Here is a 22,210-nt window from a genome sequence, read left to right on the forward strand (position 1 = left end):
CAAGTACTAAATTAATGAAATTTATTCGAAACACCATTAAGTAATTCAATTCGCAATTTGCACTGGTCCCCGCGAAAACATAATATTTATATATTGTATGTTTGTAACAGTATCTACTATATGCAAAACATAATTTGATTTATATTAATTGTTAATGTTTCAAACCAAACGCTCAGTTTATTAAGAAAATAGTAAAATGCAGTTTATTTTTTCTGTAAGTACACAATAGTAAATGGTTGCATGAGAAAATTGGCGCAAGTAGTAGAACTGCCAATATTACGCGCGCAACTATATGTAAACACAGTCAAAATGCGGTATACCTATTTAAAAACAGAATGTTTGAAATGTGAATACTTGGAATCAGAATATTACCTACCGACCAAAATAAAATGTAATTACGCTTGTGTCTAATCAATGAATAGTTCTTTATTAAAACAAGATTAGCAAATTTGAAATTGAAATATATAAATAATAAAATCTTGGCAATAACACAGTAGTAGGAAAATGCAGTCTTAGTTAACTTTTTAATTCCACCTATCATTATGATAATTTAGAGTGAGGTCAATGAAATCCACTTTTCTAAGCGATTGACGATTTGTCTTAGTTTTAAGGATTCTGGTACCTAGGATCACTTTGTTACCCGTATATCAGTCGACATTTTTCTCAGAAACGCGTCGAGGTACCAAGTTCAAATGTATATCAAATTATTGCGTCTACGGTCTCTTAGCTATGTGTGTGAAAAAATCAAACGAAGTGAACTCGACCAAATATATGACGGTTTATGTCGTATATTTTGCGATTTCAATAGGGAATCAAAACTTATAAGATACCTTTCGTTGATCTAGAATTATGAAATTCGGCAACAAACATTGGCATCTATCTGGTATTGGATCCAAAGGTATTCCTGTCCACAGATCACACAGCCCTCTACACGAGGATAGAGCATAATATGCAATGTGTAAATAAACAAAAGTAAAACAAGTAAATACGTAGTCTAACTCGCGTACCGAGGTATCCGTACCACCAGTTGCCTGTCACCACATAATAGCACGAACCAATACCCATAATTACTCTTAGCCGGCTGTTATACCAAAAATTAAGATTGAACGTATTATCACTGTAACTGATTTTAGTACAAGCAAAATAATGATTGGTAAAATTACGGTTTAAAATACAGATTTCTTTAAATCTGGATCAGTCAGCGCAGGCTTGGTAAAAATGGTAATAGGAATCAAAACTGTCGGCTATATGTCAATAGACAATACTATAAGAAATTAATTGAATAAATAAAAAATATAATATAATTAGATTTTTATTAATCCATACTTTTATCTAAAGCTGAAGAACTTGTTTGTTTTAACGCCCTTATCTAGGAACTACAGGTTCGAATTGCAAAAATTAGTATTGGATAGCCCAGGTATCGAAAATTGTTATAAGGCTATATAATATCCTGCTATGACCAATAGGAGCGGAACATCAATGACAAATGTTGCAAAAAAGGGGAAAATTTATTCCTTTTGAGATATTCCGTTACGTGTACTGCGTAAACGGCTAAAATTACGCAACAATCATGTATGATGTGGAATTGTTTCTCATAAAAGGTTTCAAAAAAATATAAAACAAAGACTCCCCCGCCGAAGAATATTATATATTATATAATTACAATATTATATATTATATAATATAATTACCTCTGCTTACCCTTACCTTGCTGCGGTAATCGGGTTTACATAGATATTAACCAGAGACTTAATCTATATAGATTAAAGTTTCAAATTCAATAAAAAAACAACGAAAAATGTTAAATTTTATACAAAATCCGTGGATATAAAAGACAGTACATACAAAAAATTCATGATTTTCTTTGAAGTCATAACAAAATAGTGACAACTGGATCAAATGTGTCTCCGCATGATATCGTGATCACAACGCACCATGACGTAATACATCAACAGCTGCTGCGACATCGCACTCAGAATCTCAAAAGAATATTATCCGCCAACACAATTTGTCTTTGTGATTTGTTTTCTGTGGTTTTCAATGAGATTTATATAATCTTTTGATCTCGCAGTGCAAATCTTATTTGAATCTAAACAAAAGCATGTATCTGTAGTGTTTTTAGATGTTGTAGAGTCACTAGGTCCTATACATAGGTCCGTTAAAATATAAGAATTTTCCAAGAATATGTGTAACGCACAACAAAAGCACGGAGACAAGAAAGTTTTGTAGCTACCTATTAAAATTTTTATTATTTTGTCGAAACGTTAAGTAGTTTACTGATTGATTTCACGCATGCTTCATAGACCGATGTTCTAATACTTGCAATAGGTATATTTATTTTAGACTAAATAATTTAATTCTAAATATGCGTAATAAATATTCTATTGAATGTGCTTATATTATTTGGAATAAAATAATTGTCAAAAATATTATATTTATTACGCTCATTAAAAGGGGCAACTTGCGTTAAACTTGATAATGAATCGTTTTTAAAAATTACAATCAAAATAGCAAACATCGCGTGCAAACGTGAATAATTCTGACACGAATTGTTTCCATATTATCATGTCAAGGTTGGAACTAGTCGTTTTAGTTATTGTTTTGAGGGAAATAGTTACCAAAGCGATAAAAATATAAAAATAAATATTTTATTCGTAAAATATTCTAGTTTATCTTAAAATTGTCCAATATTTTGCAACATAATATGTGTGACAGCCTAAAATTGTTTTTGAATGAATCTAGGGACATATTTGCCTATTAAATTCGTTCATTTCGATGACCTCCTTCAGTTGAGCCAATGCCCTATAAATGTTAAAGTAAATTGTTCGTTTATTGCCCGAAATAATGTCGATGGAAATGGTGTCGTCACAAATCGTAAAACCACGATCTTAATGTCAAATGACGTAATCACGTGCACACACCAATGACTGATTGTCAACAAATTAGTATTCTCTCGCTATGTCACTCGTGGTATCCTTGCATTTAGTGAGTATTTGTTTCACGAATCACGACTATATTACTATGCAGTATGCACCATGCAACTTGTTTTCATAAGGTTTCAAAATCACAGCTTTGATTTCGAAGCCTTCACGTGGGCCATATGTAAACGTTACGTATTTTACTAAAACATGTAAGCGTAGAATATAAAATATGTTGTATACCATTACAAAGACTTGGAAATTTTGATCGTTTGTGTACAAGGCTTTCTAGGTTTTTTGGGTCGGAGCCAAAACAATAATGCTTGTTGTTACTGTTATTTTACAAGTGGTATTCAAGAGTTGCTACGGATCTTTCAGTTCTTTGTTGCGAAGTTAATATGGCATTTTCCTGGTCTGATATTAGGAACTTTGATATTTTAGTAACATTGTGTATAATATTATGATTATATCATTTATATGTGGTAATATTCTATTTTGGAATTTAGATACATATCAAAAGCTATTTCTCTTTTTCAGATGGCGGGGGAGCATATACAAACTAGTTTGGTTGGACCTTTTGGTGTTTTTATTACTATATTACGTTCTGAATTTGACGTACCGTTTGCTACTGGATGAAACATCCAAAAGGTAAGGCATTAAAAACTGCTGTTAAATTACAAAAATCCCAATGTTGAGTCAATGTTAGTTTTGATGACAATATTTAAATTAGAGGTATAATGCCGTTTTGTTCTGCTGGCAGCGTATTTAAGCTAAAGTTTTTAAAGTTCTGGGTAATATTCCCAAATCGGGCAACAAACATTTGGCTATCACATGTAAGTTGCCCAAAATTGAAAATTGCGATATGCTCGCTATCACGTCATAATAATATGATTGTGGATGCTTTATTTTCAACTTGGGATACAAATTCTTGACGTTTCAGGGATAAGAGCTTGACCTTAAGTATGTACGTATGTAGATTTATGCAATATGTAATATGTAGTGATGTCGGTACTATAGATAAGATGTTAAGGAATAGTTTAGATTAGATCATGCATTTCATAGCTCCGAACCATCTGCACCGATAATACGGTATTTGTTTACATTTAAGTCGATTGGTATAACATTAAAAATATTTTATACCTATGAAATATGTAACCTGTTTAACAGCTGCATGAAATATGTTTTCATGCTTTATGCGAATTAACCCTTGAGCAGATTAATTATTATAGCGTGCAATAACAATGAATAAATAAGTATAAACGTTTCATGGACATTGACTTAATTAACAATGATCGTGTTACGATTTTCTATGGAAAAGTAAAGATCTTTTCTAATTTGAGTTAGTTTTATGTCGTTTATCTAAATACAGATTTAGTAATAGCTACCCTTACTGCTTGTTTTTGTGTAATGCCTGCACATAAGTAGAGTTTTGTCTCTACATCGTAACTGAATATTCTTGATGTCAATGCAAATTATAATTAATCCACCTTTGTTATCAACTTCTAACGTCGAAATATAATAGTTAACGCATGATATTTGTGTAACTAATCATTTACATTATAATACCTACGTCTATATATATACCGTTAGTGTAAATTCAATTGAAAAATATTGCACGAGTGTTTTAATACCAATAATTTCTACTTCCTGACGGGCAAGCATGCAAGTTTTTTTTATAATTAATATATTCGTGTCACGTTAACGACATTCCTGTTTCGTTATGATAGTTCAATTTATAGGCTGTAATTTATTATTCCATACTTTTGTGGAGGAATTCATGGCTGACATACGAGTACAGTATGAATTGATTACAAAGCTGGTCGATGACGTCAGCATGTAAAAGTGGAACTACAAAAACCCAAAGTAAAGTGTTTCGTATTATCACATCTTTACAGGATGTTTGAAGGCGTTGTAAATTACTGCAGCTTCCACGGCAATGTGATACCTCTGTCGTTCGTGTTAGGGTTCTATGTAACTGTTGTGATGAACCGCTGGTGGAATCAGTACACGACTATACCGTGGCCGGACTCTATCGCCGTCTTTGTGTCTGCATCTATACACGGACAGGTATTATGTGAGACGTTTTATTTATTGTTTCTAAATCTAGTTCAAACGACCAATGACGAAGATGTGTTTAGCACTTAGATAATAGAATACTATTCACGTTAATGTCACCAGTTGACATCATTTACCTTTATCATTTTAGACCATGACTTGAATGAAACCTTCGACTTTGTTTATTTTCACACTGTTGCCCAAGTAAGGAGTGTTATGTATTTAGGGCTGGTGTATGTATGTATATAGTGTGTTCAATTTCTTTATTCGACTATGTACTAGAACTAATATCGTGAAGAAGTAAGTTTGTTTGCTAATTGGAAAAGGGGGTTATCTCTGAAGCTACTGACATTAGTAATTGACAGCAACATTATCCCTGAGTGCTATATAGTGCAGTTAGTATTCTGAAAACAGACTTTAACTTCGACGGCGTCGTGAGAATAAGATAGTTATTTATAAACTTTAAAAGATTTTATTTAACTAGGTTATGTTAGTCGGAGTAAGGAAACTAAATATCTATTTAGTTATATTTTGCAACGTAAGCAATATGGTAAGAACTAGTCTACTTATCGCCGTTTTCATTAGAGGATCCCAAACGCTTTTGTCGATTTCGATTTTTTCGAATCAGTACAAAGCTTTGATTGACATGCTTACAACTGACTTAATTTTATTTGATTATTCTTCGAATCACATCAAAGATTTAGATTGGGATCGTTGAATGAAAACGGCCGATAGCAAATTGAATAAAAAATATGATTTAGGCAAAAATTAAATAAACCCGACTAAGGAAAATAGTGCCCCAGGTGAGATATGTTTATTTTAGGCGTATTAAGTCTTGGGGTTTGGACCCAACGCGTATTTGGAATTTATACACTGCCCAACACATAAACCTATTTACATACTTGACAGTGCACTATGAAAAGCATTTGAAAATATTATTCCTACAGCATATTGAAATAACACTAATCAACGCAGTTTTTCGCGATAAATTTATAGATACATAATTGCTAAATGAAGGTGGTTAAGACGTTAACATTAAGAAGAACATTATGTTTTCAGACGACCAACATCTTTGTCCGCTTCGTGGTCATTAAGACTGCAAAGTATTCGAAACATATTATGTAGTAGAAACAAAATAAAGAAATATCGCGGAAAATCCCTGAAGTTATGTTATTTCAATGCTGTTAAGCTTTATTATTCCAAAACTGCAAAAGTAGTGCGCAATGTATGGTTAATTAATGCGCAGTCTTAAATTACCATCCCTATCGCGGTCCATAATCACAGACTCGCGCGAACTCTTTGATCAGATCCCTGACTATACCTATACAATGCAATATGTATACATTCGTACTTATATTATGATGATTTCTACAACCAACTTCTTCGCGTGAGTTTATTTTTACACTAACCAAAAATCGGGGTATAGATGAGTTATGTATGATGCACTTACCTGGTTAATTATTCGGGCTATATTAGGATAAATGAGATCATATTTTAACGATGATGCAAAGCATTAGTGGCATTGATCGGTTTACATTTATGAAGGCCATCTATTAATTCACATACATTACCATTTGTCTAATCTGTGCTAGAGTACTCTACTAGTAAGTGTGCTTCCCTGTAAACTGCTTGATCACTTACAATATTATGACATTTATAGTCAGAGTGCCGTTATTGAGAAATAGATAGATAAAAATGTTTATTTTGGCTACAATTAACACACAGTATAACCTAAGACATACATATACAAGTATATAATATACGTTATTTATTTATTTGCTGTTTAAACACTATACACTCTCACTATACTGTCAGGAATATAATGTTTGTTATAGACCCATTTTTGGGTAGTTGTGATCTAAATACGATAAAATAAATTTATGTTTTTACGTATAAGGAAATAATTCAGTTCTTATGGCTGATAAATCAACCGTTTGCGATGTTAATCTCAGTTATATATCGATTAATCTGTAGATAATAATATGTTGTACTAAAAATATGTACAATAATAATAGAATTGGTGCAATTGCTTTAAGACGTACCTACCAATGCAATCAAATCCAGTAAATTAAAAGTGTAATTAATTATATTAGTTGAAATTTAAATTATTGTCGGAAGTCGAGACCACTGTTGCACTGTAGAAATTTATGTCTACAGAAAAATCTGAATTCCCGTTTGACCACTTATTATCAAGTGACGCACTCACTTGGTTATTTCCTTCAATTATGGTAAAACGCAAAAGATCGAACCGAATACACTAAATATTCTTTAGGTCTCTCCACCTTTGCGTAACAAACTCTGACATGTTTGCTTTCGCAGCATCGGCTTACTTCACTTAGTGCCACTGCGTCTCTGGCTTTGTAAACACCAGGTTTGGAGAGATATGATATTTTTTTTCTTAAATTTACACCCGCTATGCCGCTTCATCGGCGTGATCTGGGAGGTCATAAATATTGAGGAAGGGAAAAGTTTTAATATTAAAATGATTAAGTCAAATAATTTTGAAAACATACACGAGCACAACGTAAGCACTGACATCATATTGTGTTTGAGGCAGAGTGTAACTTCTAAAGCGGCTTTGTCGAGTACTTACCTATAAGCACCTAGTTTTACAGTTTCAATAATATTTGCTTCTTTTTAAAGTTCCGTAGCAAACCACAGGACTCTTATTGTGTCATCATGTTCGTTTGTCCGTTTGGTATTTTATACAGCATTTATACTAAGTTTATGCCGTTTCTTGTGCCTATATTTATATTATACCCGCAAAAACATGTTATAAGCAGCTTTTGGTAAAATATGATTCAGGCACATGACACGATTGGATGAAGAAAAACTCTTGTTCCATGTATCTAGTACAAAGGTTTTTTAAAACTATTAAAATATTTTTTCTAATTTTGAATTAATGACTATAAAAATATTTAGGTACCTATAATTAGGTATCAACGATAATTATTACTGATAAACATATTTTTATAATAATGAAGTATGTAACAGCTAAAAATATAGTCATTATCTTCACATTAGCTTTACCGTGAGACGGCATCCCTGCTTGTTGGCTGTTAGCTTCGCATACAAATATTATCGAGTAAAGTATGTCACCGTACGTTTTTGAAGTACGTACGTTTTTTATTGTCATTGCACGAATATAGTGTTTATTGTAGTTTGATGGTAACATGTAGATTATAACAATATAGTTTATAGACAGAATGCAGTTGTGCAATTGGTTTGGTTTTTGTGTGCCATAGAAATAATTTTCAGTAGGTATATTTAAAAAAAACCTGTAACTATAGAAATCCACCTGACCTAAGTGCAATCTTGACTAATCTTATCTTTGCTACATACGTAGACTGTCTTGCATGTTTACTTTGTGCTAATAAATAAAATGAGTGATAGCATAACACTTGATATAACGATAGTAATTTTTATGATTACAATTTGTCCTTGTTATGTTTTATTTCCGGGTAACTATTAGTATTTGTATGTTGTTAACGATAATGATTTTCGTAAACGTAATGTAATGATCTTGTACTAATTCTGAGTAGTTGAATGACGTATACAGTTAGTATGTCTATTTCACTCTTTATTGGCATAATATATATGTTTAGTAAAATAATATACGTAATTATGGTACTTCTAATGACATTATTTGCGTTGTCAGGATGAGCGCGGTCGGCTGATGCGGCGCACGATTCTGCGTTATGTTTGTCTCTGCCTCACAATGGTGCTTAGTATGATCTCTCCGAGAGTAAAGAAACGTTTCCCCACGCTCGATAACTTTGTCGAGGCGGGCTTACTCAATGATAACGAGAAAACAATTCTAGATAATTTAAATACAAAATTTCCGAAACCTTCAAAACACTGGTATGCTATTTTATTATTTAGTTATACACCTCCTTTAGAATATGCTGTTTTAAAGAACAAATACACAACAACGCATTAAATAAATAACAATTTAAAAAATATATTGGTTTGTCTAGCCTCAATCAAGTCTACACGATTGGCTGCAATGCTATTTATAGCATTCCGTGCACGAGTGTTTAGAAACAGCCTAGTTTAAAGGAGATCTTTATATTTTTTTATAGTCTGTATTCCCCTATAATTGGCTCTGATAAAGCATAGTAATTTTATCCAGTTAAGAAACGTGGTCATATGTCTGGAAACCGTCAAGTGACTTATGTTTCCCGTTAATGTACCTACTACATTATTTTTAGATTTCACTCTATTCATCATCAGGTGCATATCTGTAGATGCTAGCTATAGCAGCATAAAAAATATACATGCTACTATTCTGTAATGTATTTGAAAGTTGTATGTCATTAATAAATTAATCCAAGAATATGTCAGCTTTTTTATAAACGTATAATCTTGTATTTTATTCAAATTTTCTACAAGGTCTATAGTCCATGATTATATTAATTTGTACAACTGAATTACTGATGAGAACTCACGACTATTCCATAAATATTATAAACACCACACAGCACTTCAAACTTAATGATCTGCACCGCACTTCACTGCGCTCTTCGCTCTGAGAAACTAAACATAGTCTTAAAATTAGGACTCATAATGCCAATAATTACACTGGCTACAAAGTTCGTCAAACTGGAGCATTTTAGTACTTGCATATTGCTGCTTGGCGACCAAAATAGACAAAGCGCAACAATATACTTTCATCGATGTCGTACGCGAGATAGCAATTATGTAGACCTTAGTAAACAACATATACATAATATTATATAGCAATAAAACGTGTTTATGAAGTTATAACTTTATGTAAGGTTAATAATATAAATGTGGTTTCCCTTTGCCTAATTTCCGAGTAAACAATGAATAATGTCAATGACAATCTAATCATGTATCCGTAAAAAGTATAGATAGATATTCATCGTTCAGAAGGATTATAATTCGTACTTATTATCTACACGTAAAATATATAATATACATTGAATTGATAAAAAAATCGGTATGCATACTCCTGTTATACGTTTAACTGCGAATTGAGATTTGAGTTAATTGATTTTTCTTTTGTTAAATGTATTTTAGGTTGCCAATAGTGTGGGCGACGAGCATTGTGACGAGAGCTCGAAAAGAGGGTCGAATAAGAGACGATTTTGCGGTTAAAACTATCATAGACGAACTGAATAAGTTCAGAGGACAAGCAGGACTGTTGTTGAGTTATGATACTATTAGTGTACCATTAGTGTATACTCAGGTGTGTTTTAAAATTTATCATTTAATAATATTTAAAACATCTCCATAAAAAAGTATTTGCTTTCTACATTTTTTTTGTCTTCAGGTAGTTACCATTGCCGTATATTCATATTTCATAACATCTGCATTGGGCAGTCAATGGGTTGACAACAAATTGCATTCTGGCAGCGACGCGGCGCATATTAGCAACATAGATCTCTATTTTCCTATATTTACTACGTTAGAGTTCTTCTTCTATATGGGGTGGTTGAAAGTGGCCGAGTCACTAATTAATCCTTTTGGTGAAGATGACGACGATTTTGAAGTAAATTGGTTAATTGACAGAGATTTACAGGTGAGATTTAACTCGTCATAACACATTTGTGATGCGGTTACGGTTCCAGTGACATTTAATTCAGGTTAAACGTGTCGTTATTGTCTGAAACAGGTTTCGTACATGATTGTGGACGAGATGCATCACGAGCACCCTGAACTTATCAAGGACCAATATTGGGACGAAGTGTTCCCTTCGGAGTTACCGTACACGATAGCCACGGAGAATCAAAGAGAGGAACATCCGGAGCCGTCGACGGCGCGCGTGGCGGTGCCCGTGCGGCAGCGCAGCATGGTCATGGTGGCGCCCTCCGCCGTCAAGATCGATGAGATGGTCCCATCCAACACCGTGAGTTACAAGTTCGCCCCGCCAGAGGTTAGACTCGACCGTATTATAAGCATGCTGCACGCCCGGACATGGAGCTTGCCAGTGTGTCGGTGTCAAGGGTTGCCAACTTATGTATTTTCCTTATTTGTTGAAGAACTTATCTCCACTTTTCAAATACTTTCTTACTTTTTCTCCCAATAATTTCAAATAATTATTTTATTTACTTTTTTCGTAAATGGTTTTTTAATTTATTTTTTTGTTTTATAATATTATGTTACTCTCCCATCAATAGGCATCGATTTAGGGAATGTAGTCTCGCTGAGTCTTCAGGGAAGTTAAAATCAAGATTTGGCTATAGGTGTTTTAGGCGCTTCTCGCAGTAAAACGGCGTTTTAAATTTATTTTTAGAAGTTATCTATTCGAAATTTATAATACATAAAGAAAAAAAATTAACCACCGAGTTTCGGCAGGATGATTCACTTTGGTTGTTTCCGATTATATTATAATGTGGATATTGTTTCGTTAATTTAATTATGAAAATACCGCTTAAATTATTCGTTCCGTACAGCTCTTAATGAACACATCATTACAATTTGCAACGAATACTTTTAGATATACCATTTAATAAGGAAATAATTTATTAATATAACATGTTAAAGGACCATAAATTTATTTTTTTTTAAAGAGAGTAATCGTAAACCTTTGCACATGCCCGCCTGTAACTCGCGCGCCGGTAAGTGATGACCTACAATTATTTAGTAAATGGCCTTGAGCAATCTCAAGGCTTGTTTGCTCGAGGGGATGACTTAATCCGATCTCGTCTATTCGACCTCCACGCCGCTTAAATTTCCATAAAAATATTATAAATTTTTAGCACAATTTTTTAAACTGAAACAGCTTTAAAAGTTATCTAGGAAGTATTCGATGATGTTTACAATTTTTTTAATTTTCAACCGCAATCACATATTAAGCCTACTTTTTTAATATATTTTCTTTATATCCACTTCGGATATTTCATCTTATGGCCAAATGTTCGTTTTGTAGTTTGTATAACATTATTGGTAATTTAAAAAAATTACATTTAATTAAAAAAAGCTTTAATTTGATTTGTCCGCTGTAAATAACGCTGTGATACAAAAATAATGTCAGCCTTATATAATCATTCTGTCCCACTGCTGGGCACGAGCATCCTCTACTACTGGGAGAGAGGCCTTAGTCCATCACGCTGGCCTAGTGTTGATTGGCAAACTTCACATACTCTCAAAATTCTTATAGAAAATTTCTCAGTTATGCAAGTTTCTTCACGACGTTTTCCTACACCGATAAAGCAAGCGATAATTCAGAAAGAATACACACATAGCTCTGGAAAATTCAGAGGTGCGTGCCCTTGGATTTTTGAACCTGCGGACATTCGTCTCGATAGTTCGTTCCACTCCCAAATAGACTATCGTCGCTTGTGTTGTTGCTAGATCAGGTCCAGTGTGTTCTGCATAATGTTTCTCCAAGTAGCTTAACACGTCGGAGAAGACATAGTGTTAACTGTACTCCCAGGAAGTACGTTATAAAACAAAAGTTTTCATATAAGTATTACTTATAGTGGCTGTTTACACATGCATCTGACAAGAGCGAGATTGCATTTCCTAGTATTTACGTATATCCACTATTACTTAAATCTGTTACGATTCTCACGTTGTCTTATTTTAAAACTTAATATTCTTAAAAAAAATCTATAATTCTATATTATAAAAGAATCTATGTGTATGAGTAATTAGTCAATATTACTTGGCAGCCCTATCTAATAAAGCAATGAAGATTACTGATGATTAACATGGTTGAAAAATATGTATTTAATATTCGTATGTGATATAACAAACATTCACGATATTTTATGGGTAGATGGAGAAAATATTTACATTAGAAATACAACGTAATGAGACTAACTGTTGATGCTCTAGAATTAACATAATATTATTTACTTATATTGACAAGTAATAGGTGAACGGTTTTGCGACTAAATAACTATTATTACTAAATACTTGATGTACTTTTCTTTTATGTAATTTACTTCTAACAAATTGTATGTTTATGTGTACTTTTTGTGTCAGTTGATTTCATACTAAGCCCTTATATGTTGCAAAAATGTTTCTATTTGTATTGTTTTGCTGGTCTCGCAGATTTTCCTTTTTAAGATATTTTTGATTATTTAATTCTTTAGACTAACACTTTTTAACACACTTTCATTCTGTATAATATTATACGGAGGAGTATTTTTGGTGCAATTAACACTAAAATCTAAAGAATTCTATATAATTTGAAGTAATTATAGAAAAAGTTCCCTTGGAATGGTCTTTATTATGTAAAACAGAGTTAAAAAAATGACTGTGTGTTACTTTTACATAATTTTCTTTAACATGATATACGTAATGTTCACGTGTTCCAACAATAATTGTTGGAACACGTGAACATTTAACATTTTTCATGGGGCTCAGTACTATATCAAATTAATTAAAAAAGTGTGTAGAGAGACTCATAGAACACTTTAGATTTTAGGCTAACATGCCCTTTAAAGAAATTCTTCCTGTTGATATTGTTACTGCCTGTCCCTGACTGTTACGTCCGATTGCGTAATCTTATCTCCGCAGATCTGTCACGTTTAAGATGTATAACTGTATTATCAACATTTACATGTAACGCTTTTTCTCGCAATGTCAACTAATATTTTACGCGGTATATCTGATTTCATGATTGATGCATTTCTATTTTTACTTAACAGCAAATACAAATGAATGACGATGCTCAATCTGGTATACATTTTATCGTCCATCGAGGGAGTAGCAGAAGAAAGAAAGAAGATAGGAACTCAATGGGATCATCAAATTCAATGGCGTCGCTACAGCAGACACCTATGACACGAAATAATTCGGTTACATCTATGTTAAAGAGATTGTTTTCAAAGGAAGAGCAGAGGCAACCCGGAGTTAATAACCAGACGGACGGAGGTTAGTTCTTTAGAAATTTTGCATTACAATTATTATTCAATGTGGTCAGGACTTAAGAACAATAACAAAGTGGTTTATGGAATATAACCACAGATTACCTATATAACTCCTGTAAATATTAATGATTACGTTTTTATCAGTATGTAACATAACCGCTGAAAAATATAACGCCTAATCCGGCTTTGAAAGTACCTATAGTATATACATAGCATTGTGTTTTTGTTTCAATGATGAACTCATGCTCTTATTATGGTACGGTTTCAAACAAATATATTGTAATGGGAAATATAATAATGTAAACGTTGAATTGATATGAGTGTTAGTAACTATTTATTTTAAGGGATTACGCAGGCGTTTTATTATCTATATTGTATTACGGTATTAAAAAAATATATATTCTTGTAATACACGTAAGTAATTTATTGTGCAATAAAAATATTCAAAAATTCGTTATCGTTATCTAACAGTCAATTTCTTTGTTAAAGCTATACATATTGTGTTTCATTAAAATCATTATATGTCGGAAAACGCAATCCCTAAGCATATTGTGAATCAATCTTATTTATGGAGTACAAAGTAATTAAACTAGGCAGTGGTTAACTTTGTTTTTCTATCTTGTGATTACGCTAATGGAAAATGAACTGTTATTTAGATCTCGCCATTAAGGCCCTTCCTCGAGCAAATGGCCTTGAGCGTTCGTTCTATATATTTACGACGCACGAGTAAGATGGGAATTTACGAGTGATTTCTTAAAAATAAATTGTAGGTCTCTTTGAAAAACGTAATCTACCAAATAATCCTTATTATTATCTATCTCATAATATGGGTTGCAAATTAAAATGATGAGTATTTTATGAGGAGATGCAGGGAATCAGCAATATTAGTGGCATGTTCATTATGAAATCAATGAAATAATATCTACATTATAAAAAAAATTAAACAAACCAAAGTAAAGGTAACACATTTTAGAAACATGTAATTTTTTTTACTATATGAATTATTAATTTCAAATATGTACGTAGTTTCTAAAACTACGGAAAACTCGCCGTTTTGCTGGGAGGAGCGCCTAACACGGCTGTAGGTACTCTCTTAAATAACTACCACAATTATATACTACAGGTATATATTATACTACATATTACTCTTCTGGTCAATACATTACTTTACTAATTACTTTAATAATAAATAGGACAGAAAATTGATAAAAAACTTGCCAAATGCTTTTAGAATCTTATCTTACATATGTTTTTATAATCACTGTTTTTTATTATTAGGTTAGCCCTCATGGCGATAATAAATTCGCATGACAAAATTTAGAGTCGAACGATAAGATCAGTTTGCATGAGACCAGTGACATTTGCCAAACTCCCATAGTTTTTACATCATTCGTATCACGTATGCAGTATTACATTAGTAATAATTCAGTTGTTTAGACTTTTAATCACAATATGCGTAATGGCGCTGTGTGGTCATTGATAATGACCTAATATAAAAGCTTTGGACCGTATACAATATGAATTTAAATTGAATTGTAAGCCGTATGCAGTAACTTTGAATGCACATTTATCTCAGCATTGTTTTATTACTTATAAAGAACCTTCTAAAATGGGTAATCACTATGCAACATAATCCATAGTAGATACTAGATACGTTTAGTTATAATATGACCTTAACAAATGATAATGAAGTTATTTATTTGCAATTCCAATTGATTTCGGAGTTTATTTCCTTATTCCAAGAGTAGATAAATACAAATACTCGTTGTTATTTGTTTTGCGGTTTATTAATATGTAATTATATTTCAGCGTCACGTTTCATAATATCTGCGAGCAATCCCACTCTAAACAAACCGGCCACCGCTGGTGGTAGCATGAAGATTGCGAATGAGGTCATCGAGGAAGTAGATGAGCAAGCCACAATTACAAGTATGGGCAAACGGCCGGATGTTAGGTACAGTATTCTAATAAATTTACATTCCGCATTTCATGCAACAAGGGTAAAGATTTTAACAATCTTTCAACAAATTTTAAAAGGTTTTTATTTTTAATGTTCATATTAATCTATTGCCTTGAAAAGTTGATTGAGATAAATTAGGTAGTTTCACTAGAATTTGATCCAGTACGAACATGTTTTGCTACATTTTCTTTGTTGTATTTATTGCATTGTTATTTGTAAATTACGTGGCAATATAATTAAGGACGCAAAAACAATTACATGCGGATACAATCTTTTGTTCTTGGAATGTATTTTTAAAATTGAACTAATTTTCAAGGTTGTTCTTTTTCGTATAGCCAACCCGCACAAGAAACTATTCAACAATAACAAATCCATTCAAATAATAAACTTTAGTAACAAAATCCAATGCTTTTGTTTCTTGAAACTTTCAACATAGTCCTATTTATAGGAATGACGGGCTGGCATTGTTTATGAAAGTTTTTAATATTACACTTTAACTAAAATTATACTAGGCACTTACACTCATTAGGTGTGAGTGAAAGTTTTTATTATTTCTTACTCAGATATTAAAACACAACAGTAAAAACAAAACGTATCAAAATATTGTTTTAATCCAGCCACCCCTAATGAATATCTCCAATTACACTGATAAGAACATCCATAATTATATAATTCATGGATTGGGTCTTTATCAATGTATGCATTAAGACTTGCTGTACTCATTCACAAGACATAAGTTAACTAATACCTGTCACCTACGAGTAAATCTAAACTAGCAAAAAGTAGTGACTCAAACATCTACGTTTGAATGTTGGTTAGGAATTCTATTGGTATGTAGTTTCCATTGTCATTTACCTTATTAAATAATAGACGGTGCATAGACTATGTTCTACGATAGGGACAAAATGTTTTAAATTGATGATGCCACATTGAATGGATAATTTCTGTATAATATAAGCTACAAATATGATTTATACCATATCAACTACCATCGATACGATCTAAGTTAGGTCATAGGTCTATCATAATTTTATAATATCAAGATAAATTACGGAAGTCACTTTATACCCACACATTTAAATAGGTACTGGTTTCTGTATTAGTAATGAAGCTTCAACCGTCTGTTCGTAGTATATCATGTTTCTATAAATTATCACTATAACAATTACCGTGTTATGGCGGCTAGTCGCGGGTACATATCGCGAAACAACCCGAAAACGAAATGGTTTTGAGTTCACACTTCGCAACGTTCGAATATTGGTGTCTGTTTTTACTCCCGCGATAAAAGTGGTTCATGCTTAGTTTGTGGCGAGTAAAATTTATGCATAGAAGTTCAAGGGGGAGTGTAGAGCCGGATTTAATTAAGCTTGGTATCGATAGACGTGAATGGGATTTCTACGCTAAATTCGATATAAATTCATTGCTATTTGTCAGGAAATGCTTACGTCATTTTTTCTGAGTAACCAACTCACAACATCACTTATTACAGCCACTGAACAATATAAATGAGTCATAATACGTACCAATGATAATACAGCATATTCACGTGACTTTTTATGGTACAATATCAATTTTTAAAATAATAAGATAAGATTTAGAATAACGGTAACGAATAACAAGGGCTTACACACCATTAAGTATATGTAAGCCCTTCCAAATCTTGTGAAAGGCATAAGTAATCAAAAACGACGGATGGTCAAAAACGTTATCATTATACTGATACTAATATTCGGAATATGAAACGCTAGCTTATATTCCTTATTTTCTTTCCTATTCGTGTTTGTAAAAGATTTTTGTATATATAAAATATTTAATGTGTAACGGAATTAGCAAGTTCTCACTATATTTTTTTTATTCTTCAATCGACATGACACCACAATATAGGTTCTGAGATTTTTATACGAACCATCAGTATAAACTATAAACTCACCCGGGTCCCGATAATATAATCATTTAAATATCTATTCTATATATAAATATTAAAGACTATAATAATGTATTCCGATTATAATTCCTATTTTTATTGGCAGGCCAACGGCGATGAGTCTCTTCGCGCAAAAGCCGGCTGCACCCAGTGATCCAGTCAATGTTCCTTCGCGAAACTCCAATCACAACTCTAGTAAGTATCTATTTATAATTTTAAAAGTAATCAGGGATTGCTGTTGGGTATACGCTTCCACATTGCCAAGTAGGTAAGTTGTATACAAAAGTCCGTAATAACTCAAAAAGTTCTTAAGAGTTTCTTATCTTAACATTAAATTATATTATGTTGTTTGTGTATAATAGCTAAGTAGTTGCATAATTCTGATTATTAATTTACTATGAATCATAACGAATGGTCTGATAAGTGGAAAGAACTGAAAAATTAACACGATCAAAAGCTATGAGTGTTTATGTCGCATATTTTGAAAATTCCCTACGGAATTAAAACCTATAGAGTACTTGCCTTTGACCTAGAATCAATAAATATAGTCGTACAGCACGTATACTTAAAGAAACAAATCTGAAAATCAAAAATATGTACTTACCTACTTTAATAACAAAAAAGGCAAATTTACAATTACAAACGTATTATTTGCGGTTGGTACCATAACTGTGTCGAGATATCGAGCAGCTTTGATATTATAATATACTAAGATACCTTACTTACATTACCATTTCCTTGTACGGAACCCTTGATGGGCGACTCTAACTCCCACTTGTCTGTTTTTTTTTGTCACCTTTATTGGAACGCTGCTCTATTCATTGACATGAGTTCGTAAATGTTTGGCTAAAAATTAAATATCTCAACCGATATTCATTTTATTATTATTAGGGTAATGAAATATTACCAATTAATTATTTTGTTAATTCCGTTTAATCCAACACTTGAGTCCGGCTGAAGTTATCAGTTTGTAAACTGATTATAATTAAGGCGGTTGCAATAAGCATTGTTAAATGCCGTTGTTGTTACGCCTCGCGCTCTCCGGCCCGGCGCACTCTGGCAGAACGACTTGCGATGCCGACTTTTAGGGTGTGCCGGGCGTTCTCGAAATCTAGTCATTGATCCGAATACACACAAACACACAGGCATTGCCCTTTTTGAGCCTCATGTGATAGGTACTAAAATGATACCAGTCTTGCATTTTATTACCGTTTTGATGCGCACGCGCCTTCTCTACTACTGAGATGATTAAGGTCTTAGTCCGCCATACTAACCTAGTGCGGGTTGGATATACCTCCGAAATTTTGACGAGCTGATGGGAGCAAAAAAAGTAGCTGAATTCAACAAAGGCCTGCACCACACGAAGCCCGTATAAGCGCAAAGCTTCTTTGGTGGACAAAGATTTTAGTGTAGGCATCGACCAACCATATCATACTCTACCCGCTATGTTCATTTGTTGAGGTTTCTTTACGATGTTTTCCTATACATTAATGTGAACGGTAATATATATTTGCAGAAGAGGACACGCGGCTGTCGCAGTCGGCGCCGAACCCGTGGGGCACCGCGGCGGCAGCGCCGGGTGACCGCAGCCCGGCGGCGCGGTCGCTCAGCACGCAGGCGTCGTTCCCGAGCATGGACGGCGAGCGCCGCCCGCGCCTCGACAGCGACGTCGGCGCCTCGCTCAGCGCCGCCGGCAGCCAGACACTACGTAAGTTAACATGAATATTTTATGACTAGCTTTTGCCCGCGGCTCCACCCGCGTTATAAAGTTTTTCGGGCTAAAGATTTCCGTTATAAAAGTCACGCTATATATTTTCCCGGGAGTCTATGTACTTCCCACGGTCTCAAACTGTCTCCATACAAAATTTTATCTTAATACGTTGGGTAGTTTTTGGGTTCAACACGTTCAGGCAGACAGATGCAGCGGGGGGCTTTGTTTTATAATATATTTTTGTAAAACTTTTTAAGAGGAACAATCCCGTCATACATCATTGTTGCATAACTTTAACCGTTTACGCAGCGCACGCAACAGAAGCTCTCAAAACTAATAATTTTTCCCGTTTTTGCAACATGTTTCATTACTGCTCCGCTCCTATTGGTCATAGCGTGATGATATATAGCCTATAGTACTTCACGAACAAAGGGCTATCCAACACAAAAAGAATTTTTCAGTTTGAACCGGTAGTTCCTGATATTAGCGCGTTCAAACAAACAAACAAACAAACTCTTCAGCTTTATATAATAGTATAGATTCCCTAAACAACTAGTTGGGCTCTTAATTACACTTCATGAAGCTATTAAATGGAGTTTTTTCACGGTTCTATTTCAAATCGTTTTTCCACGATTTTAACTTCTTGTTTGATTGTTTTCATCAAAAATTCTATTAGTGTATGGAAATTGCCATGCCCAAGCCTTTTATCACTAATAGCTAATAAAATTTGTAATGTAGTTTAACATAAACCTGTGGGCATAATAAGATTGCTTTCTTCGTACTTTCCTTTCTTGGACATACGATAAATAAAATCCAGATGAAAGTTTTGAATAACCATCTGAAAACTGCAAAAAACGTTGTACCCTGTTAAATAAAATTATATTAATTTTCCATTGCTATTTTCTTCTCGTAATCTTTATTCATGTGCACGTCAAAAGTGCTTCATAAACGTTCGCGACTTGCTTCGCAATTATGCTGTCCCAAGGTAATATATTTGCCGAAATACATTAATTCACATCAGCCGATCATTATTAAATACCTACTACTAAATTGTGCACTTTTTTATTACCCATCCATAAGGGGCCGTTCAAGTATTACGTAAAGCAATTTGAGGGGGAGGGTGGTCTTGTAAAACGTTACGATGCGTTACAGGGGCGGGGGAGTCTCGTACAAAGCTTTATGTAACATTGTTTTTTTTATTTTAAAACAATATCAAAAGTATTTTAGCGACTTTCCGGTATTTTGCGTAAAATAATTGTGAATATTACAAAAAAAATTAAACTTTAAGTGTTACGTAACTTTTGGCGGGGGAGGGGGGCGTACAGGAAAACGTGGCAAGGGGGAGTGGGGGGTCAAAACTATTCAAAAATTGCGTTACGTAATACTTGAACGGCTTGTAAATTTCAAAAATTAATTATTTTAAAAAGAAGCAACTATTTCTCAATTCATTATATTCTACATTTGTGTATTATGTTTATATTTCAGTAGACGAAGTGGATGGCGAAGAAGAGCCCGACATGGACGACTTCGACAGGCTGCGCAGCATACGAGAACAGCATCGCAGAGAAAAATACTTGCAAAAACTGATGGCGCGATCAGTTAGTGCACAACAGGTACTCATGAGTTTCATTTAACCTTTATGTCCGAAAAGTGTTGTATATAAGTTGGGTCAAAATCTATTGAATCGTTATAAAAAAATATTGGACCAGCAGATAGACAAAAAATTAACTAAAAGTGTGGGAAAACGCTTGTATTTCCAAATCACAGAGACACATTTTTGTTATATACACTTATTTACATTGAATAACTTCAGCATAATTTATTTTTATAGTCTAAAGCCAAGTTTAAACTAGCAAGTTCTTCTAGCAATTTATTGTGTAATAACATATTGATGCGTTTACACTAGCGAGATTATATATGTATAAATGATATACACATGCGACTTTCCCCAATTGTACCAAGCTTCAAAATAATAATATGTAGCAATTGTGATTGTTTATACGAGGAAAATAGCTTGCGGACGATAATTTCTGCAAGTTTTGCTAAACTAAACCTGACTTAATTAAGATATTAGTATTTTTTTTAAAGTATAAACTTTAGAATAAGCATAAATTCTTCCTAAGACTGATGTAAAATATTATCCGAATATATGCTTATTCTTATATAGGGCAAAGAAAGTTAAGTCGTAGCAATTTCTGTATAAGTAACTACAACAATAATAAACAAATAAAACACTAACCACTAATTCGATAGTTATGGAGTCAGTCACCGCGCGGTCTTAATGCTACGGGTATGCTGTGTCATATCATATGCGGAGTTGTGGTCAGTGGTCTAGAGATGACTCGTAATTACTAGAACAAGTCTGCTAATGGGGTATTTTACAAGACTAAGCGGCACCTTTAAAATTTTCGTGTCTCAACGTTACGAACGTTATTGGTGAATACTAATAACGTTCTATTCTATGAAGTATGCTTACGCACGATGGTTTGTCTTGAACGATGAACTTAGAAACAGACTATTTAGCATATTATTGCCCATTTAAGTAACATTTGTGAAAGAATGGCTCATCAGATTTTAGCACGCGTCCATTGCAAGTCTTTATAAATATTAGTTTATCTAAGTACTAGAGACTATAGACAAAGTAGTTGTACCATAATCAATTAGCAATTTTATTGTTAACCCTTAAATAGTTATTTGGATCGTGTATTTTTAAAGTATAGAATTAGGTTCTGAGTGCAAATAATTTCAAATTTTTGCCTAATATTTAAGAAGATATGCCCAAATAGCGTAACTTAA

The 22,210-nt window shown here is 33.3% G+C and overlaps 1 protein-coding gene across 3 annotated transcripts in view; it reads left to right on the forward strand.

The window, feature by feature from the left end:
* Window positions 1–22,210, forward strand: part of LOC115448880 (bestrophin-4) — a 29,759-nt gene that overhangs the window by 7,212 nt on the left and 337 nt on the right. The window contains exons 2-12 of one of the 3 annotated variants that reach the window (XM_037441333.1): window positions 3,456–3,566; window positions 4,814–4,985; window positions 8,632–8,834; window positions 10,017–10,185; window positions 10,270–10,518; window positions 10,612–10,872; window positions 13,598–13,823; window positions 15,629–15,773; window positions 17,810–17,898; window positions 19,220–19,411; window positions 20,900–21,027. In XM_037441333.1, coding sequence (XP_037297230.1) covers window positions 3,456–3,566; window positions 4,814–4,985; window positions 8,632–8,834; window positions 10,017–10,185; window positions 10,270–10,518; window positions 10,612–10,872; window positions 13,598–13,823; window positions 15,629–15,773; window positions 17,810–17,898; window positions 19,220–19,411; window positions 20,900–21,027 — 1,945 coding nt within the window. Of the gene's footprint in view, window positions 1–3,455; window positions 3,567–4,813; window positions 4,986–8,631; window positions 8,835–10,016; window positions 10,186–10,269; window positions 10,519–10,611; window positions 10,873–13,597; window positions 13,824–15,628; window positions 15,774–17,809; window positions 17,899–19,219; window positions 19,412–20,899; window positions 21,028–22,210 lie in introns of those variants that run through there. The other 2 variants (XM_037441334.1, XM_037441335.1) reach the window with 2 other exon arrangements.

Source organism: Manduca sexta, chromosome 22, assembly GCF_014839805.1.
Source record: "Manduca sexta isolate Smith_Timp_Sample1 chromosome 22, JHU_Msex_v1.0, whole genome shotgun sequence".
NCBI classification, from domain to species: domain Eukaryota; kingdom Metazoa; phylum Arthropoda; class Insecta; order Lepidoptera; family Sphingidae; genus Manduca; species Manduca sexta.